Below are 26170 nucleotides of genomic sequence, written 5' to 3' on the forward strand. Positions count from 1 at the left end.
AGATGCCGCACCGACATAAGGGAGAGGGCCAGTGGCAGCCGGAGGGGTTGCCCTGGAAGGCCAGGTCCTAAGAGTTACTGAGATTTAAAATAAACTCAGTGACGGACATAGTCATGCCTGCCCTGGGCTAAAAACCTTGACCTGGACCGAGCAAGCTGGAACTCATTAATCCTGGCATGTGTTCATTCAGTAAATATTTACGGAGCACACACTACCTGCCGGGCAATGTTCTAGCTACTTGGGATGGATACGAGAACGAATCACACAGAAGCCCTACCGTGGAGCCTACATTCCGCAGGGGGTGAACCGATAGTAAACTGTGACCGTAATAAAGAAGGGACTTCCATGGGATGTGAGACGCGAACCTGGAAAATAAGGTCTGCCTCAAGGAGTCTGGGCCTGAGAGAAAAACCGTGTCCAGTTACACAATATCCATCCCCACCGGCGCCCCTACACTTGTGTATGCCAGCGTCGCCTCCCTCTGAAGGACCCTGAGGACAGAAGGAGGAACACAAGGTAGGCCGTGTCCTCGAGGACCTGACAGCCCAGCCTGTGAGTTTGCACCACGGGCTTCGCGGGGCAGGAACTGCGTCCTTTCCTTCATTTAATAAATGTTTACCGAGCACCCAGTGAAATGCATGCCTGGCGCTGGGCACGCACACAACACACAAGACATTCACAAAGCACACACGGCCTACACAGCACACACAGAAAATATACACATACAGCAAACAATACACCCTCACACAACACACACAGAAAAGTCACACAACATACCACATACACAAAACCACGCACTCACACAACATACACACGGCAAACACAATACCTGCCACACACAACACACGTGCTGACCCAACACACACATCCAGGTCTCCGTGCTGAAATGTTTTCACGTTTCACGTTAAAGCCCCCAGGACAGAGATGCAGGCTGATGGGGCCAAGCAACCAGGCAAAATACGCCCACATGGAGGTGGTGAACGGAACGAAAGCCTTCAGACCTGGGTGGGGTGGGGGTGGGGGGTCCCGGGTGAGACACTTCAGGACAACACTTGGGGGTCCCAAGTTCCCGCAGGCGCCCCCCGCAGGCTCTGAGGAGGGATTTATGACCATGAGAGCTGTTTACAATCAAGAGCTCGGGGTCTGCTCTCATGATGTAATTTCTTTAAGATGCTCTAGACTCTGTTCCTGCAGGGCCGAGAGGGCCACCTGGCACCAGGTGTACCTGTGTGTCTCTCAACACCTGGTGCTTCAGTAAAGGTTACAGTCACATTGTGCAACTGTGTCATCGGGGTTTCTGTCCAGAAGTTAGTCTGATGCAGTGAAGTTTAGAACAATAACCTGCCGACAGCATGAAATTTATTTTCTAACTTTCAGCGGATCAAAGGAAGTGCGATTTGGCTTCCATAGTGAATACCCCTGTTTTGCATGACAGCACAAAGTGTTTTGAGAGGAAAAACCCTCTGTGGTCAAAGGCATATCTTTGAAGTGCAGTAAGGAGCTTATGTTTTAACTAGATATTCTTGAATGATTGACAGAAAGTTCCAATCTCACTATGGCACGAAGTTACAGCTTTTACCATTACCCTCTGATAAACGCTTCTTTGGTCCCAGCTGAGCTGTATACTTATTCTGAGCAATTTTAAAAGAATGTGTGTGTGTGTGTGTGTGCGCACGTGTGTGTGTGTGTGTGTGTGTATACACATATATATTGTATAGCTTTAAAGGAATATATATATATATATGTTTCTTTTCTTGATACTTTCCAAACATATTCTTTACCACGATTGTAATGAAAAACTCCCAGGAGGTAGCAGTTTTAGCACTTTTTCAAGGTCGAATAAATGAGATTAACTCTTGAAACTCAAGTGCTCAGAGTAAATGTTTTCTGCCCAGCAGTGTCCCCCGCACACAAGCGTTATTTCACACATCCCCAAGGGGCCATACAGACTTGGACAAACATTTAAACAAGCTGCCTCAAGTCCCTTTTGGAACAAGGTGAGATTCACCTAAACAAAGAAAGAAGCAGGGAACATGCCAGGTGAAAGTTAGGATGGAGAATCAAAGGTGGCTCTGTGAGTGCAGAAGTGACAAGTGAAACGTTGACAGCTGTTCAGAGATCTGAGAGTTGGAGGTAACTAACAGTAACATAGGCAGGTACTTTACTTTGCTATGTCAGCAGGAGAGCTAAGCCACAAATGTGTGTGCCGGGGATGCCACTAACGCATGTGCCGGGGATGCCACGAGTGTGTGTGGTGGGAGCATCACTCGTGCATGTGCCGGGGATGCCATGAGCAACAGTAACCCATAGACAGGAGAGGCTCAGGGTGCCCCCAGCTCTACCCATCCCAAGGGTGCTTCGTCAGCCTCTGTTCCCCATCTGTCACATGGGGAAACCAGAGCCCACCTGACCAGGATGGTGACCATACAGGTAAAGTGCTTATTGCTGTAGCTGGCACATAGTAGGTGCTTTCTGCTGCTAATTTTGGTCCCCCAAGATAGGTAGGGGACATGTTACAGTTTCAAGCCTGGAGTAAGGATGCCTTCCCAGTCCGAAACTGGACCAGCGGTTTGATGAGAAAAGGTGCAGCTACGAGACAACACTGCCCAACATTGAAAACTAAGACCTTTCAGTATTTTACCTCCCGACTGTGTCACACATCGAAGATTCACACATAAACAAGCCTTACCTTTAAGAAGTGACTTTTTCCTTCCTCCTTTATGACCAGATTCTTTCAAACTAGGTCAAACACTTATTGCAATGGGGTTATGAATTAATGTGAGAACAGTAAGAAATAGAACCGAGAAACTACAGACATGCAAAGTTTATCTAGAAAAATGTTAGCCCTGTCATACAGAAAACACTAGGACCCAGCGCAGCAAGTCTGCTAACGTGATTTCACCCTTTTCTGCCAATGGGAGAAAAAATGAACCCGAGAGTTTTCAGGACCATAAACATCCTCCTTCTGTGTGTGTGTGTGTGCTGGAGGGGAGGGGAGGAATCCTCTAATGTGTCCAACACAATGCAAACAAATGCTTCTTAAACTGAAATATGATTGACATGTTAGTTTCAGGTGTACAACATAACGATTGGCTATTTGTATATACTTTGAAATGATCACAATAAGTTTAGTGAACCACCATCACCACCCACAGTTACTATGGTTATCATGCTGTATATTACATCCTAGGACTTATTTATTTTATAACTGGAACTTTGCACATTTTGACCCCTTCACCCATTTCACCCCTCCCCACCCCCTGCCTCTGGTAACCACCAATCTGTTCTACCTCTCAGATAATTCAAAATCAGACTTAGACAAAGTGATCTCAATCATAGGGAAATCGCTCTCCCTCCTCTCCCCTTTTAGACAGAACCACTAACCGCACTTTCTTATAAATAAAATTCTCAAAATGCATTGAAGAACATTTAGAAGCAATAAAATTAATCCAGAAACATCTCTGGCAGAAGCATGTTGGCCATCTGAGCCAAAACCTGGCTGACCTTTCAATGTTATTATTGTATTGTGAAAAGAATTTTTAAACAAGCAGTTACCGTATTTACTTAAGAGTCAACGTGGCCAAGAATGAAGTAAATACCGTGCGAACCATCAGGCCTCTTAATGACCAGAGAATCTTTTCATACTCAGAGTTTCACTGTCACTACTGGAGGCAACAAGATTATATGTGTGGGAGGCTCTTCAATTTCCCCCTCAGAAGGAGGACTGGGGAAGAAGAAAGGAAGTAGTGCTCAAAGCTAGAGAAAAGGAGAGATGAATAAGGCAGCAATCAGGAAAAGTCTGAACCCACCCTGTGGACACAAAACTGACGTGTGGAGCCTACGTGGGTGTTTTTCCCACTTTGTCAAATGAGATGGTTAGACCAACACAGACTTTTCTTCCAAAGCACCCACATTAGCTGGATAAATAGTGCTAGGCCAGCCCCTACTTGCCTTTGCTTGGGCTTTGGCAGTCAGAACCCAGCCCCGCAGGGCTCCCACTCCCCTGGATGAAGCCCAGACCACTGGCTCTCATTCCAGACCCGCCTGGCCTCCCTGACTCCATCTTTCTGACAAGTTCCCCTCCTTGCCTCGATGCTTCTTGGCCGAGGTCAAATCGCAAAGCAGCCTCCTTGCCAGTTTCTCCATTGTTCCCTCATTCCCTCTGCCCAGACTGTTATCCTTCTTCCTCCTTCGTCCTCCAGGCCCATCCTCAATACTGTATGCTCCTTTCAGAGGGCGTTCTAGGGTTTTCCCACCCCTCCAACCAGGGGAAACGGGTGACTATCTCCACCTCCTCTGAGCCCTTGGCTTCACCTGCCCGTCCCTGGCGGCACCAGCACCCCGGACCCCGTAGGGCTGAGTCCTTCTCTCCGTGATACTCATCACATGCTGAAAGGTAAGCTCTTTCCCTTACTGACCGTAGCTTGAGCAGAGCAGATGTTTACATCTTAGCCGAGTAAATGACAGCGGCTCCGTTTACACTACTCACACCCACTGTCCCTTAGAAAATTCAAACCACACGGACGGGACAGAGAACCTGTGACCATGTTCAGGAACAAAGTATTCTGGGAAATGGACCTAAATTCCCCCAGCAGAGGGATGTGGCAATCACTCAGGACAGCCTTGTTCTAGCCAGCTTCTCGTTGACTTGGGTAAATTATGGAAATTACGGCTGTCTATTTCCCGGGTCAGTGATTCTCAGGCCACATTATAACACCTGCCCCCGGAGAGTTTTTAAAAAATCCCTCTGCCCAGGTCTGCTGCATCTCAGACCTATGCCATCAGAACGTCTGGGGGGTGGGGCCCGGGTACCTGGTAGTTCTTAAGGCTCCCCAGGTGATTCCAACGTGCGGTCAAGATCGACAAAGGCTGGCCCAGATCACAGGCTGATCATAGTATGTACCTGTACGTAGCTGAGTGGGTCCCCTAACGCAGCAACACCATTTTCTACACCGACTGGGCCGACAGGGGCCAGGCAGAGGAAGAGAGTCCAACTTCAGGGGTTTACTCACACACAGCAGGTTTCCCTGGAACAATAATTCATGATCCAGACATCAGTTCCAGACTAAAGGAAGTGTCTGTCTCCACCACCCCTCCTCCGCCACCCTCCCAGCATTTTTCACTTTCCTATGAACCTAGTTTTTATATATTATGTCACATTATCTAAATTTCTTAAACATTTCAACTGGGAAAGAAAATCTAGAACTCTGATCTTGCAGTTAAATCTCAGAATTCGAGGTTGATGAGAAATATTCAAGTGTGCTGAGTGATGTGGGGTGTAATTTCCCACATTATTACAATTGCAAAAATGTAACCTCTCCTTCTCCCTATGAGTCAGCTCAGCAAACCACTGCGATATTCTAGAGAAGTGCTTAAACCTTGAGGGAAATTTGTTCAAAAGAGGTTGTCATGGCAAGTATCACATGAGATTTTTTAAATCAACAAGTCAAAGAACCCATTCTATCACCCCTGGCTAGAATCATATATTTTCTCCCCAGGAAAGAAATGCTGTGACTTTTTGCATATTGTTTAACAGGTTATTATTTTGTTTGTTTGTTTCCCAGATTAATTGAAATATAATTGACATATAACATTGTGTAAGTTTAAGGTGTACAACGTGTTGATTTGATATATTTTTATACTGTCAGATATGACCACCATAGTGTTAGCTAATACCTCCATCCCATCACATAATTACCACTTCTTTTTTTTGTGGTGAGAGCATTTAAGATCTACTCTCTTAGTGACTTTCAAGTATGTAATACAATATATTAGCTACAGTCACCATTCGGAACATTAGATCCCCAAACTTGTTATTCTTATAACCGGAAGTTTGTACCTTGACCAACATCTCCCCATTTCCCTCACTCCCCAGCCCCTGCAAACGCCACTCTACTCTCTGATTCTCTGAGTTCAGCTTTTTTTGATTCCACATATAAGTGATATCGTACAGTATTTGTCTTCCTCTGTCTGGCTTATCTCCCTTAGCTTAATACCCTGAAGTTTCTTCCATGTTCTTGTAAAAGGCAGGGTTTCCTTTCTCATGGCTGAATAGTATTCTATTGTATGTCCAGTATGTACCACATCTTTATCCATTCATCTGTTGACAAACACTTAGATTATTTCCATATCTTGGCTATTATGAATAATGCTGCAATGAACATGGAAGTGTAGGTATCTATTTAAGATACTGATTTCATTTCCTTTGGATATATACCCAGAAGTGGAATTGCTGGATCATATGGTAGCTCTATTTTTTAATTTTTTGAGGAACCTCCACACTGTTTTCCAAAGTGGCTACACCAATTTACTTTCCCACCAACAGTGCACAGAGGTTCCCTTTTCTTCACATACTCATTAACATTTGTTATCTGTTCTTTTATTGATGTACAGATCATTCATTAACAGATAGATGATACAATCTGTGAAACCAGGTTTCTCCCACCTATTTCAGGCAGGGTATGTTTAACCCTTCCAGAGAAATATCTGTTGAGTTCCTATTATAGTTGAATTTTTCCTTTATAATATGTATTGTATTGGTTGTAGCTTAAATATTATCTACAGACCATTTCAGACGCTGGAAAATAACCCTTGTACAGAACGCCTTCTTTAAGAACTAGCTTACAGCTTGGATGATAAATTCCCATAAGAAATGGTAGAAGGGAGCCTTAATCATGTTCCTCCCGTGAATGAACTCTGAAAGCTTCGGCACTCATAGAAATATGAGTTCAAATACATCTCAAAAAGAATTATTCATCGACTAGCACTTCCCTTCTTTGGGTCCCATTATCATAACAGCACAGTGAAATGTGAAGAGGTTCGGGAGCCCAACTGACCCAGGTTCAAATCCTGACTCTGTCATTCATCTGCCACCATCTGGAGATGGTACCTGCCTAAATCTGCTAGCTCTGCCCCCCATCTTCCTTTGGGACAAATTGAAAACAGTAAAACCTCTGTACAGAGCACGGGTAATGTCTGTAAAGCACCCAGACGCCGCCAGGAGGAGCCAGATGACAGCTGACCCTGGTTCATTCAGGACAGCGGCAGATCTGCCCAGAGCGATGTGGTCAAAGAACCAGCAATTGAAATCCAGGTAATAAATGATCTGAGAAAAGTTGTCCCATGATTTCCAGTCAAGTTCTGCCCTCTCACTAAGTCCAGGAATTGAATGAGGGAAACCACATCAACCTCTGGGGTCATACTCACGGCTGTGGAATGTGTTGGGTTTGCAGCCATGTTGGAATATATCGTTGGCATAAGTGGCTGAGTGGATACAGTCAAACAAACCAGCACTGCTTACCTCAGCCAGGAAGTTCAGCATCTTCAGAAAAAAGAGGATAATATATAAATGTGTCCACTTCCAATAATTTCCCCTCAAGTGATAAAAAAGGCAAACCTCCACAAAAGACACAATCACGCCATCTCCTAGTTCTATAGCAACATCATCATTCATTTGTTCATTGATTCAGAGAATGTCCGAAGCCTTCAGACATCAAACTTGCTAATATTCTCACTGAAATTTTAGTCATTGTCATGAACAGATTGAACACAGATATCGGAAAACCAAGAGCCTAAAAATCTATGAATCCTGAAATGTTTATTTTAATTACAATTAGCACAGATGCCGTTCGAGTTTTGTCTTTGTTTTGTTTTGCGGTACGCGGGCCTCTCACTGTTGTGGCCTCTCCCGTTGCGGAGCACAGACTCCTGACGCGCAGGCTCAGCGGCCATGGCTCACGGGCCCAGCCGCTCCGTGGCATGTAGGATCTTCCCGGACCGGGGCACGAACCCGTGTCCCCCGCATCGGCAGGCGGACTCTCAACCACTGCGCCACCAGGGAAGCCCCGTTCACGTTTTCTAAATATGTTTCTGGGCTTTTCCTTTGTAAGTATCCCTTTGGCTGGGCCTCTTTTACCTCCTTATCATTATCACTAGACAAGTCCCAACCCCACCCCATGTTGTGTTGGATTGGGCCACTCCGTCTGAGTTGAGCATCTGGAACTCATCTGTGGAATCCCTTCTCCTCCAGAGCAAACCCTGCCTGCCCTCTTCTCCCTGGACCAGGAAGCAAAGCTAGCTGAGGTGTTAACTGATCTCACAGCTGTCCCACTTCCTGCCCAGGTGGTCCTATCTCCATGGAAATCTGCAACCCTGAACACATCTTCTGGGCCAGCAGGTCCTGAAGCCTTCATCCAGACACACCACCTACGCACACACACGCGCGCACACGTGCTAATCCCCACTCTAATCACCAGTTGTGCCCTAGATAGGGGCCTGAGAGCCCGACCAACAATACTTGACCTCGGTCCCCTGTGTTCCTTCCCAAGATAGAAGCAACTCTGGGCTTACAGCCTGAACTATCAGGCACGTGAGGGTGTGGCCCAGCCCTTCTGCAGGGCTCTGCCAATGCTACAGGCTCGGAAGCCAAGCAGCCCCATGATACTGGAACCAGAGGGGCCAAAGTGAAAGAGGATGCGGGGCAGAGAGAGCGCCTCTCCTCCAGGCCTTCCCCAGCGATGAGGCTGAGGAATTTTGCTCCATTTGGGGATGCCTGGAGAGCATCCTCAGAGAGCTCAGAATCAGGGGCTAGTCCCAGCTCCACCCTTGGCCCACCCCGTGGCCTTGAGGAAAGCTCTTGATTCTTCCCCTCTAAACATAGAAGGAACACCCTACCTGCACCTACAGAGAAGGACATGAGAAGCTCCAGCCCCATGGACCCCCCAGCACCAAACAGGCCCCCGCAGTGGTCTGCAAGGTCGGGGTTCTCATCTGGAACCAGAAGCGCCTGGGCCTCTCTGCTGCCCCCTCCGCCTGCCTTTTGATCATTGATGTTAATTCTGTCTCGAAACTGTAAGTAAGAAAGTCAGAAGCCGCTGCTCACTTTCTTCCTCTGTGTTTTCCCATCCTCCGACTCCTCTCGGCACTGGAAGCACCGAGCGCAGGGCTCAGCCCGGACTGGACGCTCATGAATCATTTCTCAGAACCCTCAGTTAATTCAGCAAAGCGTGAGGGGATGAGCGAGAATGCCCTTTGTACACCTCGTTTCATTCCTGGGAGAGGCAGAGTGCGTGCCTGTGGAATGTCTCCACGGCCACGTTCAGGCAAAGCACCTGTCACTTGTCACACACCCAGGAATCCAGGGCTGGGCGAGACAGCACAGTGTCCTGCGTGCCGGGACATGTCCGCCCTGCCACCATCTCTCCTGGTAAATACGACGACGGCCCCCAGTGCTCGGGCACAGGGATTGGGCTTCCCTAATATCACACAGGTGAGCACCTGTGGTCTGGGAGGTAAGACTGTACACACTCTGGTACCATCTCCCCAGCCTGTGACTGGGAAGTTCAGAATAAAACCCGAGCTCCTTGCCATGGCCCCATCTCTGTCTACGCCACCGTGATCTGGCCCCATCTCTGTCTACGCCACCGTGATCTGGCCCCATCTCTGTCTACGCCACCGTGATCTGGCCCCATCTCTGTCTACGCCACCGTGATCTGGCCCCATCTCTGTCTACGCCACCGTGATCTGGCCCCATCTCTGTCTACGCCACCGTGATCTGGCCCCATCTCTGTCTACGCCACCGTTATATGGCCCCATCTCTGTCTACGCCACCGTTATATGGCCCCATCTCTGTCTACACCACCGTTATATGGCCCCATCTCTGTCTACACCACCATTATATGGCCCCATCTCTGTCTACACCACCGTGATCTGGCCCCATCTCTGTCTACACCACCGTGATCTGGCCCCATCTCTGTCTACGCCACCGTTATATGGCCCCATCTCTGTCTACACCACCGTTATATGGCCCCATCTCTGTCTACACCACCGTGATCTGGCCCCATCTCTGTCTACGCCACCGTTATATGGCCCCATCTCTGTCTACGCCACCGTGATCTGGCCCCATCTCTGTCTACGCCACCGTTATATGGCCCCATCTCTGTCTACACCACCGTGATCTGGCCCCATCTCTGTCTACGCCACCGTTATATGGCCCCATCTCTGTCTACGCCACCGTGATCTGGCCCCATCTCTGTCTACGCCACCGTGATCTGGCCCCATCTCTGTCTACACCACTGTGATCTGGCCCCATCTCTGTCTACGCCACCATTATATGGCCCCATCTCTGTCTACACCACCGTGATCTGGCCCCATCTCTGTCTACGCCACCGTGATCTGGCCCCATCTCTGTCTACGCCACCGTTATATGGCCCCATCTCTGTCTACGCCACCATTATATGGCCCCATCTCTGTCTACGCCACCGTGATCTGGCCCCATCTCTGTCTACACCACCGTGATCTGGCCCCATCTCTGTCTACACCACCGTGATCTGGCCCCATCTCTGTCTACGCCACCGTTATATGGCCCCATCTCTGTCTACGCCACCGTTATATGGCCCCATCTCTGTCTACACCACCGTTATATGGCCCCATCTCTGTCTACGCCACCATTATATGGCCCCATCTCTGTCTACACCACCGTGATCTGGCCCCATCTCTGTCTACGCCACCGTGATCTGGCCCCATTCTCCTGCCCCCCAACCCCGGGCTCAAATGCCGCTGTTCCCTCTGCCTCAGGCCTCACGCCTCCTCACAAGGACCCCCCATCACCAGGTAACGTAGACCCAGCCCCTCAGCCACTGTCTCAGCAGCCATCTGTGTCTTTCACGACGCTCATCACACACTCGACTTGGGCTACTTCCCGGCCCCTCTGTGTGCCCTGCCCTACTGCAGCGTCACATGGCTGGACACCCACGAGGCTCAAAAACAATCGTCATGATCACAGCCGGTTTTAAAACAATCTCAATGCCACTACACACCTATTAGAATGGCCAAAACCCACAACACTGACGGCAGGTGCTGTCAAAGATGTATAGCACCAGGGACCCTCATTCACTGCTGGAGGGGCTGCAAAACAGTGCAGCCACTTTGGAAGAGTGTCTGACAGTTTCTCACCAAACTAAACATACTCTTGCAGTATGATCCTGCAATCACTCTCCTTGGTATTTACCCAAAGGAGTCGAAAACTTATATCCACACAAAAACCTGCACATGGATGTTTATAGAAGCTTTATTAATAACTGTCCAAACTTGGAAGCAACCAAGATACCATTCAGCAGGGGAATGGATGAATCACCAGTGGTCCATCCAGACAATGGAATATTATTCAGTGCTAAAGAGAAATGAGCTTTCAAGCCATGACAAGACATGATGAAACCTTCAATGAATAATACTAAGGGAAAGAAGCCAATCTGAAAAGGCTGCATAATGTATGATTCCAATTATATGACATTCTGAACAGATGAAATTATAGAGACAATAAAAAGATCGGTAGTTGCCAGGGGGCGGGGGGGAGGAGGGATGAACAGGCAGAGCACAGAGGACCTTTAGGGCAGTGAAAATACTCTGTATGATACCATAATGATGCATACACATCATTCTATATTTGTCTAAACACACAGAATGTACCACACCAAGAGTGAACCCTAAGGTAAGCTATGGACTTTGGGTGATAATGACGTGTCAGTGTAGGTTCATCAGTTGTACCGAATGTATCCCTCTGGGGAGTGGGGCATACTGCTAATGGAGCAGGTTATACACGTGTGGAGCAGGGGGTATATGGGAAATATCCGTACCTTCCTCTCAATTTTTCTGTAAACTTAAAACTGCTCTTAAAAAATAAAGTCTAAATAGAACTACCATATGACCCAGCAATCCCACTCCTGGGCATATACCAGGAGAAAACCATAATTCAAAAAGATACACACACCTCAGTGTTCATTGCAACTCTATTTACAATAACCAGGACATGGAAGCAACCTAAATGTCCATCAACAGAGGAATGGATAAAGAAGATGTGGTACATGTATACAATGGAATATTACTCAGCCATAAAAAAGAATGGAATATTGCCATTTGCAGCAACATGGATGGACCTAGAGATTGTCATACTGAGTGAAGTAAGTCAGACACAGAAAAACAAACATATGATATCGTTTATATGTGGAATCTTAAAGAAAGGGTAAAAATGAACTTATTTACAGGACAGAAGTAGTGTCATGGATGTAGAAAACAAACTTATGCTTACCAGGAGATAAGGGGGAGTGGATAAATTAGGAGATTGGGCTTGACATATACATATTACTATACATAAAATAGATAACTAATAAGGACCTATTCTATAGCACAGGGAACTCTTCTCAATACTCTGCAATGACCTATATGGGCAAAGAATCTAAAAAAGGGTGGATACATGTATGTGTATAACTGATTCACTTTGCTGTATGCCTGAAACTAACACAACATTGTAAATCAACTACATTCCAATAAAAATTTTAAAAAATAAAAAAATAGTCTAAAAAAACCCCTCAGCAATGATATGAGATATGAAAAATTCGAAAACACACAGAGTTAACCTCTTCCCCCTATAAGATCACCAAAGCTAAAAAATAAAAACAAACAACAACAACAAAAAAAACCAAAACACAGTTTGGTAGCATACTGTGTCGACATACGTGTAGAGAAACATTTTCTCAAACATTCCTGGCAGAGTTGTTAACTGTTATAACCTGATGGGAGGTGGGTGGGCAAATCACAAACGCACACAAGCCTCTGACCCAGCAGTGCCACTTCTAGGAATTTAGCCAACAAATACGCTTGCTAGCACTTTTGCAAAATGACACAGGCATGGCTGTTTGTTATTCATTGCAACATTGGTTGTAATAGCAGAAGACTGCAAACAACTTATTAGTCAGCAAAAGGTTAAAAAGCAGCTCGTTAGACGCAGATTTGGAACCAGGTACAGATGAGTGTACATCACTGGCATGTGTGATGATTAATTTTATATGTCAACTGAACTGGACCATGGGATGTCCAGATAGCTGGTGTGTCTGTGAGGGTGTGTCTGGAAGAGATTAGCACGTGAATTGGTGAACTGAGTAAAGCAAATGGCCCTCCCCAGTGTGGATGGGCTCCATCCAATCCTTTGGGGGCCTAAATAGAGCAAAAAGGCAGAGGAAGGTTGAATGAACTCTGCCTGACAACTTGAGTGAGGATGTCGGTCTTCTCCTGCCCTTGGCACTCCTGGTTCTTAGGCCTTCAGACGAGACTGGTGTCTACACCATTGCTTTCTAACTCTCAACCTTCTAACTACACCATCTGCTTTCCTTGGTCTACAGCTTGTAGATGGCAGATCCTGGGACTTCTCAAGCCTCCATGATGGCATAAGCCAATCCACACCTTATAATAAGTCTATTCCTAGACAGATACATATAGACAGATAGACACATATATAACCAAGAGGAGATTGATATAGCTATATCGATACCTACATATCTACATATATATCAATCTCCTATTGGTTCTCCAGAGAGAGAACCCTGACTAACACAGTGTCAAAGAGGTGGAAGAAACTATTAACTATCAACCTATTGGTGAGAAAGAGGGAAAGACTTCGCTGAATAACCTTTTTAAAGCCTTTTAAACTGTGTGTTATCTATTCAAAAGCACGCAAGCTATGTGTTTTTATTCTCGCTAGAGACCGTGTCATGAAGCCCAGTCGTGCACTAAGTACTGATGTGACTTTAGGCAAATCATGTCCCTGCACTTACATTTCTTAGTCTGCAAAGTAAGATAATAATAAAGACTACCTCGTACACAGGGCACTTAGAACCAGGTCTCACATGTAGAAAGTGCTCTGTTGGTTATTTGCCATCATCATTACTTATTCAATACCAGGTTCAAACGATTGTGAAATGTTCATCTGATCCCAATTTTAACAACCGACCACTGAGCTGAGGGTCAGAGTGAAACTCTGTACCTCCTGCAAAGCTTTCCACACATGCCAAGTCCACGGGACTAGCACTTACAAAAGCTGCGATCTCCATTTTCCTGAGTCTACCCTGGGTTTGTATTCATTTGCTTAACATCCATTAAGAGCTTTAAAGTCCTACTCAGTAGAAACAGAAACCAACCCACGCTAAACTAAACCAAGAAAACAAGCAATATGTCCCAGATAAAGGTCCATTTTTAAATCCTCTGTAATTCCTTTCGGGGATATTCATTTCCCTGCAGAGTTGGGTAAAAACGTTCCTAGCTCCCTTCCACTGACTCATGCGAGAAACGTTCGTCAAGCCCTCACAGGGTGTCAGACCCCAAACCAGGCCCAGGAGAGAGAGAAACACATAAAACCAGCCCCTACCTTTCAGAAGCTCTCACTGGGGATCAGAGTAAAGCAAGTGGATGGTGAAAATGCAATATGAGAAGAATGGCATATTATCCCATGTGCAGGTGAGATAAAGAAGCAACAAAATAAAACCTGTTTTTAATCTAAAGTATGTCCACGTGCTACTGAATCTAGGAACCAAGAAACATGTTGTAACACGCACAACCTTCCAAGTTTAGAATTAGAAGACACTGTCAAAATGTCAGCACGCAGCTCTCCCAAAACTAGATGCTCTATAAGGTAAGGCTATAATATAAGCAAACTTCATATTAACACTAGTAATAGTACCATTTGGTATTTTTACTTTGTTTCTATTTAAAGAACATTCCTCTAGCTTTCCTCTTTATCTTCCCAGTAGGATCATGTGGTGGAGTGGAAAGTCAGTCCTTTTACCTCTAAATTGTAGAGATAAAAGGAGATCAAATCATAAAGACCGAGGTTTGCGCTCAGTTGTTCAAACGGTAAATAAAAAGTCAGAGCAAAAGCATTTGACTCCCACACACTCTGGGCGGACTTGCTGAGAGACATCAAATGAGGTCAAAGGCCTCAGAAATTAGGTTGGCAAAAGTTACTGTGAGAGAGGATTGGTTTGATAACGTAACCAAAAAAAGATAAGAAGCTGAACCTAAAGGGGCAGAATGGGAAGCCAGAAGGTTTCACAAAAAGTGGCCTTGAAGCAAATTAAGACAACAAAATACTCTTGGCCAGTTACCAGATTAGTACACTTTAGAAAAAAAAAAGGTGAAAAACCCAATGCTGGTGAAAGTGTGAGAAAAGGGTGTCCATACAGTGCTGGAGGGAGTATACACGACTAGTGCTTTCCTAGAAAAATTTAGTAAGAGAAGCAAGACCTTCAAATATGCTCGTGCCCTTTGACCTCTGGGAATTTATTCCAAGGAAATAATCAGGAAGAGAGGCATAGGTTTCCCTATAGGAATGTTAGTTTGGGGAATGTTAAAAATAGAAAAGAAAAACATCAAATATACCAACATGATTTAACACATCATCTGTGTAATGTGATTAAAAAGCTTTTGTAGGAAGAAATACATTAGCATGGTAAAACGCTCACAGCATATTGCTGAAAGGGAAAAGCAGGTGATAAAACATCATGTACAGTACAAGCATGTTTTGTCAAAAATGTAAATGTGTTCAGAGAAAACCATACCCACCAAAACACTAACAGTATTTATCTCACAATGTTAGGTTTTTATGTTTCACCTTTTTCATTTATCTCTATGTATTCTTTTTTTTGTGTGTGGTACGCGGGCCCCTCACTGTTGTGGCCTCTCCCGTTGTGGAGCACAGGCTCCGGACGCGCAGGATCTGCGGCCATGGCTCACGGGCCCAGCCACTCCGCGGCATGTGGGATCTTCCCGGACCGGGGCACGAACCCGTGTCCCCTGCATCGGCAGGCGGACTCTCAACCACTGCGCCACCAGGGAAGCCCTCTATGTATTCTTTTTTAATTTTATTTTTGACCATGAGCATGTTCTGTCTGTGTATGTTTTTAAAGGCTATATTTCAGAAGTGGATCCTAGCCACTCCGTGACCTCGCCTGTGGAGTTTCTCTCCTCAGCAAGTTAACAGAGCCCCAAAGGGTTTGTAGGTTAAGGATTAAAAACTGAATGTGGGGACTTCCCTCGTGGTGCAGTGGTTGGGAGTCTGCCTGACAATGCAGGGGACACGGGTTCGAGCCCTGGTCCGGGAGGATCCCACAGGCCGCGGAGCAACTAAGCCCACGTGCCACAACTACTGCGCCTGCTCTCTAGAGCCCTTGAAACACAACTGCTGAAGCCCACGCGCCACAACTACTGAAGTCCACGTGCCTAGAGCCCATGCTCCACAACAAGAGAAGCCACCGCAATGAGAAGCCCGCTCAGCGCACCAAGGAGTAGCCCCCGCTCGCTGCAACTAGAGAAAGCCCGTGCACAGCAACGAAGACCCACTGCAGCCAAAAATAATAAATAAATTAAATAAATTTTAAAAAAACACAACTGAATGTTGAGTAGAGACAGGCCATAAGCATCTTTCAGAATTCGTCACTACTCATCGACAGATTGAAAGGATAAAGAAGATGTGGTATATTTATACAATGGAACATTATGTAGCCATAAGAAAAGAATGAAATAATGCCATTTGCAGCAACATGGATGGACCTAGAGATTATCATACTGTGTAAAGTCAGACAGAGAAAGACAAATATTATATGATATCACTTATATGTGGAATCTTAAAAAAAAGGATACAAATGAACTTATTTACAAAACAGAAACAGACTTACATAGAAAAAAAAACCTTATGGTTACCAAAGGGGAAAGGTGGTGAGGGAGGAGAGATAAACTGGGAATTTGGGATTAACAGATACACACTACTATATATAAAATAGATAATCAACAAGGCCCTACTGTATAGCACAGAGAACTATACTGGATATCTTGTAATAACCAATAATGGAAAAGAAACTTAAAAAGAATAGATATATGTGTATAACTGAACCACTCTGCTGTACACCTGAAACATTCTAAATCAACAACACTTCAATAAAAAATACATTTTTATCATATGATAATACTTATATGTGTAATCTAAAAAAAGGTAACAAATGAACTTATTTACAAAGCAGAAATAGAGCCACAGATGTAGAAAACAAACTTATGGTTACTGGGGGAAAGGAGGGGAGAGGGATAAGCTGGGAGATTGGGACTGACATATACACACTATTGTATATAAAATAGATAATAAGAACCTACCGTATAGCACAGGGAACTCTACTCAACACTCTGTAATGACCTATATAGGAAAAGAATCTAAAAAAGAGTGGATATATGTATAACTGATTCACTCTGCTGTACACCTGAAACTAACACAACATGAAATCAACTATACTCCAATAAAAATTTTTTAAAAAATAAAATGCACTAATTTATAAGTTAACTTTTAAATTTAAATAACTGTGAAAAACTATTAGAAGTATAATAATATAAAGCAAATTGGAATAAATGTTGAAGAAACTCTAAAAAATACATTTTTAAATAAAAATAAAATAAAATTCATCATCACTATTAAGAAGATCAAATTCATCTTGAGAAGTGTCCCTACTCCTTCCAGATGGTATGTCTCCTCCCTTTCCCCAACTATCCTCACGTTTTCAGTGAGCACAGAGTTCCGCCCGGCCCCCAGCACACACATGGTGGCCTCCAGTTGCCTGTGGGTGGACATGGTGATTCACCAAACCAGCTAGTCACTCACTGCACCTTTTGAAATGTCCTTCCCACCATCCAGCCCTTCACACCCTCACACCCACAGTGCAAAGTCACATTTGGCATAAGAAGAAGAGGAAGTTTTAAGTTGAATTGAATTGAATGCTTAACCTCATTTTTGTTCTCTTCCTTCCTTTCTTTAATATCTCAGATTCTGTCCCATTTTCTTATTCTTTCACACAACAACATTATTATAGGACACAGAGAGGTCAAGGGTGTCCAATAAGAAATACAAGGCAATGTTGACCAAACCCTGAGAGCCTAGAGTCTTCCTTGCAATTCCAGATGTAACATTTTCAACGCCTCTGAGGAAGCATGCTCAAAACAGTGAAGGCTGACCAGGGCTCCCTGAGCTATACAGGCCTCTGCTCTGGGGGTGATGGACAGTCCCAATGTCTGAGTGATTCCCTAGGCCCAGCAAAGGGAATAAGTTTCCAGAGCCCAATAAAAATAAAAACAAACAGCAACAACAGCAACCATGCTCAAGCATTTAAGAGTCCATTGCATCTACTGAGATGATCATATGGTTTTTCTCCTTCAGTTCGTTAATATGGTGTATGACATTGACTGATTTGCTTATATTGAAGAATCCTTGCATTCCTGGGATAAACCCCACTTGATCATGGTGTATGATCCTTTTATTGTGCTGTTGGATTCTGTTTGCTAGTATTCTGTTGAGGATTTTTACATCTATGTTCATCAGTGATATTGGCCTGTAGTTTTCTTTCTTTGTGACATCTTTGCCTGGTTTTGGTATCAGGGTGATGGTGGCCTCATAGAATGAGTTTGGGAGTGTTCCTCCCTCTGCAATATTTTGGAAGAGTTTGAGAAGGATAGGTGTTAGCTCTTCTCCAGATGTTTGATAGAATTCACCTCTGAAGCTATCTGGTCGTGGGCTTTTGTTTGTTGAAAGATTTTTAATCACAGTCTCAATTTCAGTGCTTGTGATTGGTCTGTTTATATTTTCTATTTCTTCCTGGTTCAGTCTCAAAAGGTTGTGCTTTTCTAAGAATTTGTTCATTTCTTCCAGGTTGTCCATTTTACTGGCATAGAGTTGCTTGTAGTAATCTCTCATGATCCTTTGTATTTCTGCAGTGTCAGTTGTTACTTCCCCTTTTTCATTTCTAATTCTATTGATTTGAGTCTACTCCCTTTTTTTCTTGATGAGTCTGGCTAATGGTTTAAGCTTTCGAAAAAATTCAACACCCATTTATGATAAAAACCCTCCAGAAAGTAAGTGTACAGGGAACTTACCTCAACATAATAAAGGCCATATATGACAAACCCACAGCCAACATCGTTCTCAGTGGTGAAAAACTGAAACCATTCCCTCTAAGATCAGGAACAAGACAAGGTTGTCCACTCTCACCACAATTATTCAACATAGTTTTGGAAGTTTTAGCCACAGCAATCAGAGAGGAAAAAGAAATAAAAGGAATCCAAATCGGAAAAGAAGAATTAAAGCTGTCACTGTTTGCAGATGACATGGTACTATACATAGAGAATCCTAAAGATGCTACCAGAAAACTACTAGAGCTAATCAATAAACTTGGCAAAGTAGCAGGATACAAAATTAATGCACAGAAATCTCTGGCATTCCTATGCACTAATGATGAAAAATCTGAAAGAGAAATTAGGAAACACTCCCATTTATCATTGCAACAAAAAGAATAAAATACCTAGGAATAAACCTACCCAAAGAGACAAAAGACCTGTATGCAGAAAACTATAAGACACTGATGAAAGAAATTAAAGATGATACAAACAGATGGAGAGATATAACATGTTCTTGGATTGGAAGAATCAACATTGTCAAAATGAATATACTACCCAAAGCAATCTACAGATTCAATGCAATCCCCATCAAACTACCAATGGCATTTTTCACAGAGCTGGAACAAAAAATTTACAATTTGTATGGAAACACAAAAGACCCCGAATAGCCAAAGCAATCTTGAGGAAGAAAAATGGAGCTGGAAGAATCAGGCTCCCGGACTTCAGACTATACTACAAAGCTACAGTAATCAAGACAGTATGGTACTGGCACAAAAACAGAAATATAGATCAATGGAACAGGATACAAAACCCAGAGATAAACTCATGTACATATAGTCACCTTATTTTCTATAAAGAAGGCAAGAATATACAATGGAGAAAAGACAGCCTCTTCAGTAAGTGGTGCTGGGAAAACTGGACAGCTACATGTAAAAGAATGAAATTAGAACACTCCCTAACACCATACACAAAAATAAACTCAAAATGGATTAAAGACCTAAATGTAAGGCCAGGTACTATAAAACTCTTAGAGGAAAACATAGGCAGAACACTCTATGACATAAATCACAGCAAGATCCTTTTTGACCCACCTCCTAGAGAAATGGAAATAAAAACAAAAATAAATGGGACCTAAAGAAACTTAAAAGCTTTTGCACAGCAAAGGAAAACACAAGCAAGACAAAAAGACAACCCTCAGAATGGGAGAAAATATTTGCAAATGAAGCAATTGACAAAGGATTAATCTCCAAAATATACAAGCAGCTAATGCAGCTTCAATATCAAAAAAACAAACAACCCAATCCAAAAATGGGCAGAAGACCTAAATAGACATTTCTCCAAAGAAGATATACAGATTGCCAACAAACACATGAAAGAATGCTCAACATCATTAATCATTAGAGAAATGCAAATCAAAAATACAATGAGGTAACACCTCACACCAGTAAGAATGGCCATCATCAAAAAATCTAGAAACAATAAATGCTGGAGAGGGTGTGGAGAAAAGGGAACCCTCTTGCACTGTTGGTGGGAATGTAAATTGATACAGCCACTATGGAGAACAGTATGGAGGTTCCTTAGAAAACTACAAATAGAACTACCATATGACCTAGCAATCCCACTACTGGACATATACCCTGAGAAAACCATAATTCAGAAAGAGTCATGTACCACAATGTTCACTGCAGCTCTATTTACAATAGCCAGGACATGGAAGCAACCTAAGTGCCCATCAACAGATGAATGGATAAAGAAGATGTGGCACATATATACAATGGAATATTACTCAGCCATAAAAAGAAAGGAAATTGAGTTATTTGTAGTGAGGTGGATGGACCTAGAGTCTGTCATACAGAGTGAAGTAAGTCAGAAAGAGAAAAACAAATACCGTATGCTAACACATATATATGGAATCTAAAAAAAAAAAAATGTTCTGAAGAACCTAGGGCCAAGACAGGAATAAAGATACAGACATAGGGAACGGACTTGAGGACACGGGGAGAGGGAAGGGTAAGCTGGGATGAAGTGAGAGTGGCATGGACATATATACACTACCAAATGTAAAACAGATAGCTAGTGGGAAGCAGCCTCATAGCACAGGGAGATCAGCTCGGTGCTTTGTGACCAACTAGAGGGGTGGGATTAGGAGGGAGGGAGGGAGGGGATATGGGGGTATATGTTATATGTATAGCTAATTTACTTTGTTATAAAGCAGAAACTAACACATCACTGTAAAGCAATTATACTCCAATAAAGACGTTAAAAAAAAAGATTCCATTGTAAGCTCTTATGGAAGGAAGCATGCACAAATCTTGCTAAAACAATATATTATAATTTTAAATGCAATCGGTGATATCTGTTTATAGCAATGCAATGCCGTCAGCCAAACACAGGCCCAGGTTATGCCCCTCTAGAACTGTAGAAGCATGAAGGAAAGTCATAAAATGTCTTAATTCTAACATCTACTACAGCATTTTAAAAGAACTTTACAACATCCTTTGGTTAAACCTCGTGATTTACCAAAAGACACATAACTATTGATGCCTTATAGGTAGTATATAGTCATAAAATATATCTCCCACATATTTCATAGTTAATCTTCCATGGAATAAAACATATGTAATCATAGGTGATCTTTTAATAGGGCTCACAGACACACTTAGGGTTAAATATGGCCACAGGGCCACATAACTCCAAGAAATCCTTCACATCTTGTCTAAACAAACAGCATGACATTGTCAGTTTTATCAGATTCCATTGGCCCCTCTTAAATAATTCATCAGTGTATAAGTAAACAAAGGGAAAAGGAGGGGAAAAAAATACAGAAACGAAAACCAAAGTGCAAATCAATCATCTTACCGTCCCCTTTCCTTATGGTTGGAGGCTTTGGGAACGGCTGGCCCCAAGGGAGGTGGTAAGTCAGGGTCAGCCCGCAGGGTTTCTGTCCCTGGTTGGAGCCCGCTGAGTTGACGGTGGTTATTAAAAACAAAAGTGCATTTAGAAGTCAGTCCTGGATGGAGTTGCTAATTGCACTTTTCTTTCCCAAAGAGCTTTGGGTCTGGTCTGTACGTAGGAGAGGGACGCCTCACAGCTTGTCAGGAGACCCAGCTGTGCAGAGGCTGAGAGAAAGGAGAAAGTGGGCTCCGGTGATGCCTCTTAGGGCTTTAATCCTCAGCTGTGACACATGTGGGGAACTAGAAACAGGAAACTCTGAGCCCGGCAGGCAGCCAGAAACATTCAGAAAACGTGCCAAGCCCTTTCGAAATACCACGCTCTCCACTGAGCATTCACTCCTAACAGTTCACAGGCTGTGTCTCTCTTCTCAAATGATTGAGCCATAAACCTGGGCGAGGCTGGCCCACAGACAGCTCGTCTGTCACAGTTCCTGTTATCAGAATCTGGACCAGTCCAGGCCAGGCCTGGGGTCTCCTATGCCCTCGCTCTTCTGCCAACCTCCCAAGCCTCTTGTAATGACACCCACGGATGGGAGCTCCCGGCGATGCTGCAGGACCTTTCATTCAGGTCTTTGCATGTTTCAGACGCAGGGCCTCTTCCTACTGTGCCCACCGCCCCTGCCATGTGCCCTGGGGACACTGCAGGGATCTCTTCTCAGCATCCTGGAGGCGAGGAGACCCAAGAGTCACCCCTGGGCTCAAAATCCATCCGGGCAGGGAGGATTCGGGGAACTGTAGCCAGAGCTTCTGGCTTCCACTCGCGGCGGCCTGATCCATCCCCGAGGGACTGTGCTGCCGCATCCCTCTTCTGTTTCTCTCTCACGGCCCCTCCCGCGCCCGGCATCCAGATTCATGTTCTCAACAGAGCACGGGCACCGCCTATCAGAGCTGTACTCAAAGTCTGCAGCGCAAGGACCAAAATGGCCAAAGCTACCTCCGCATGCCTTCCCACCTTGTCCCACTGCCCTTCAAAAGAACCCCCCGCGCCAACCTGGATGGGCCACCACTCTCTCCAGAAGACAACGTTCAAATCTGTGTTTGCACGTGCTCTGCAGCCACCACCCTGGCCCGTCTCCCCTTCTCCTCTTGAACGTGATGTCACAACACGCACAACACTCCGTCCCCCTCCTCTTCGTCCCCCTCCCCGCACTTCCGGTCTTCACCACCGTTCACTCATGCACACCCACTACTGCATCCTGGCGTGATGCTCCGTGCTCTGAATCCAAGTCTTCTCTCCATGATAACAACACAGACAGCAAGGGCGGGCACTTATTATGTATCAGGCGTTTTTCCAGGAACTTTCAATTCTTTAAGCCCATTTTACAGATAAGGCAATGGAGGCATGGAAAAGGTAAGTACTTTCCCCAAGATTCCCTCAGCCAGGCAGGGTGGAGCCCGGGTGGAACCCAACCTGGCCTTGCTCTTTGAGTCTTTCCAGGGACCTGTGCTATTTATCAATATTTGTGAACAGGGAGTATGTACTCAGGGGGAGTGCAATTTCCTCACCCTTCCCGGTATCCTTTCCAGAGGGCCTCCCGGAATGGTTTCCAATGCTAAATGATTATAAGTAGCTGTGACTAATTGGGAGACTAATGAGCTTTAATTGAGAGATCAAATGTTTCCACCTGAGTGGTAGACAGGACTTTCAACATTAAGAATGAGCAGAACGGTCTTGAGGTTAAGGCAACATTCCTGTAGAGGTTTTGCTGACATTTTTAACTTACCTATCACGTGACTATTCAGGCCTAGGCCATCTGGTGTGTCAACAGACTGCTACAGACATAACCTCACTGAAAAAGCTGAGATACCCTCAAAGGTCGGGGGGCCGGGGGAACTTTCCACCCTTCCTCCAATGTGGAGTAGCAGAGGCCGCTGGAGCCTAACCCACCCCCAGCTCCAGGGGCAGCCTTGCTGATCTGAGCTGTTAGATCCTTAGAAACACACTAGCACCGCCCACGTTGCTGGCCAGGTGCTACTCATGCTGAAAGGTGAATGATATTTCACTGAAGAGATGTTTCTGGCTTCCACTGAAGGCAAGACCCTCTCAATGCTCTTTGGAAGAACAACAACAAAAGATCAGGAAGACCCAGCTTTTGTCCCCAAGAAACTTCCTACCCACTTGATAGGGAAGCCATGGACAAGACACCAGCAGGCTTAACCCACCCTAGATATTTGCCCCAAAACAGGAGTTTGTTTTCCCAAGTTTTCCCTAATCAGTTTATCCTTACTGAACATTTAGTGGAGAGGAAAGATTTTGTTTCCAGGATTTTTCTGACCCTCTTTTCCACTCCAGATGTCTCCCTTCCTCTTTCCCACTTCTCAACAAGGAGACACACATGCACACACATGCACACACACACTCCTGCCTGGGTTTTGTCAGTTGCTTAGTCCCCCCCGACAGAGTTCAGGGAAAACAAATTGTCAGAGTTGGCAATAAAAATTCAGTACCAGAAGTTCATGGAAAATCTCCAAACTCCAAGGTCCTTTACAAAGTCTGGAGCACAGCACTCACTGAGCCAAGCCCACAGCTTCTACCATGGAAACTCTCAGAAGACGTCATTATGACGCGATTTTATCAGCGACATGGTCTTTGCAGAACTCCGAAACATCTGTATTTATATTTAATAGGTCAGAAATAGCTCACATATTTTCCCGTAAGATTTTTATGGAAAAGTTTACACATTCAGAATGGATCTGCATTTAAGAATATCTTTAATGTGACTGTAACCCATTTCTCCATGTGTTTCCTTAATCCATGTGTTTCCTACACATCATAATCAATGAGAAAGGAGAATGCAAAGCACATACAATGTGTGTGTGTGTGTGTGCATGCATGTGCATATGTGTGCATGTGTGTGCGTGCGTGTGTGCCTTCAGGCAACCATGTCCATGCCTGGAATCTGACCTTGCCTGTCCTGTCACATACTACGGGTCCTTAAGAAAGGGTGGGAAACCCTGCTTTACTAGGTCCAGCAATTTGGTAATTAATTTTGTAGTTAGACACTGACCTGGGCCCCAGGAGACCTGGATGAAAGAGGCTGCTCTAACTTCATGGATGTGGCTTTGGGGAAACCACTTCACCTCTCTGCACTTCAGTTTCTACATCTGGAAAAACATACAGTATAATCTAAATCCTTGCTACACAAAGTGTGGCCACAGTCCAGAGACATCATCAAGGAATGCACTAGAAATGCAGACTCTCAGGCCCCACCCCAGAACGACTGAATCAGAAGCAGCATTTTTTTTTTTTTTTTGCGGTACGCGGGCCTCTCACTGCTGTGGCCTCCCCCGCCGCGGAGCACAGGCTCCGGACGCGCAGGCTCAGCGGCCATGGCTCACGGGCCCAGCCGCTCCGCGGCATGTGGGATCTTCCCGGACCGGGGCACGAACCCGTGTCCCCTGCACCGGCAGGCGGACTCTCAACCACTGCGCCACCAGGGAAGCCCCAGAATCAGCATTTTAATAAGATTCCCCACGTGACCCGTGTGAGCGGTAAAGCTTGAGGAGCACTGATCTAAATGTTCTCTGAAGTGCCTTGCAGGGGCACATTTTGTTAGTTTAACCCTTATCCCTTTCAGCTGAAGAGTTAACATGCTATACACAATGGCTGCCTGTGACCTTTGTGGTTATGCCCCGGGGGGATCTGGCTGATTCCACTCCTGTTCCAGGCAATGACACATAAACAGACCAGATCATCTCCATGACTCTCCCAGACCACTAAGTCACACTCTGTCTTCCAGCTTCCTTCCAAGCCTCTTAGGAGAATACTTAATACTTAACCCTTAATACTGCCTACCTCCAGACAGCTCCCACATCCATCACTGGGTCTGAGGGGTTGTGCAAGCACAGATTAGTGAACAGGAAAGATTCTAGATGAATTATTACAGTGATTGTCTTTAGCACTTAATGAAGCCATGATCACTAAGAGAAAGCATGAAGTGACTAAGAATGAACCAAGTCTGGTGAAGCTCATTTAATCTTGTATTTGATGGGGTCAGAGAGGTGGAGATTAGGCAGAATACTGCGAATTTAAAGAATCAGGGTTTCACGAAAGCATTTCAAACCTCTTTCTTGTGAGCAAGATGAAGAATACACTTAGTAGAGTTGGACACCTTCCTAAACGCCCATACTCCATGACAAATGGGTTAATGTGAAGAGTGGTCACCAGTGGACAACCTCAGGTGCCATACTTGTTCCCTCCCAGGAAAGTGGCAGCTAGGATGGATGTGGACAAGTTCACGGTCACCCTCCAGCTACAGCAAGTCAAGAGTAGAGGAGGTAAGGGTGGTTGGAAGGGATATATTCCACCCCCTGCCAAAAAAAGCAAATTCAGGATTAAAAAGCAAAACAGAAATCTGAAGCCAAAAAATATTACCAAGTGAGCATGGGCAAAAAAACCCCAGAGAGTGTGGAAGTGGTAATATTTCCAGGGGTCATGAGTGCAGGACAACAGAGGGCCA

At 44.8% G+C, this 26170-nt stretch overlaps 1 protein-coding gene and 1 non-coding gene across 4 annotated transcripts in view; one reads left to right on the plus strand and one right to left on the minus strand.

Moving 5' to 3' along the window:
- Positions 1-21885, minus strand: part of IL1R1 (interleukin 1 receptor type 1) — an 88832-nt gene extending 66947 nt beyond the window's left edge. For 2 of the 3 annotated variants that reach the window (XM_060169404.1, XM_060169405.1), the window contains exon 1: positions 7207-7251. In XM_060169404.1, the coding sequence (XP_060025387.1) occupies positions 7207-7236 (30 nt within the window). In that variant the 5' untranslated portion in view covers positions 7237-7251. Of the gene's footprint in view, positions 1-7206; positions 7252-21615 lie in introns of those variants that run through there. The other variant, XM_060169406.1, reaches the window with a different exon arrangement.
- LOC132532000 (small nucleolar RNA SNORD86) lies at positions 17805-17887 on the plus strand. Its single transcript, XR_009544263.1, has one exon. It is a non-coding gene; the product is annotated as a small nucleolar RNA SNORD86 (small nucleolar RNA).
- Positions 21886-26170: the final 4285 nt, after the last annotated feature.

The sequence above is a fragment of the Lagenorhynchus albirostris genome, chromosome 13 (assembly GCF_949774975.1).
Source record: "Lagenorhynchus albirostris chromosome 13, mLagAlb1.1, whole genome shotgun sequence".
NCBI classification, from domain to species: Eukaryota; Metazoa; Chordata; class Mammalia; order Artiodactyla; family Delphinidae; genus Lagenorhynchus; species Lagenorhynchus albirostris.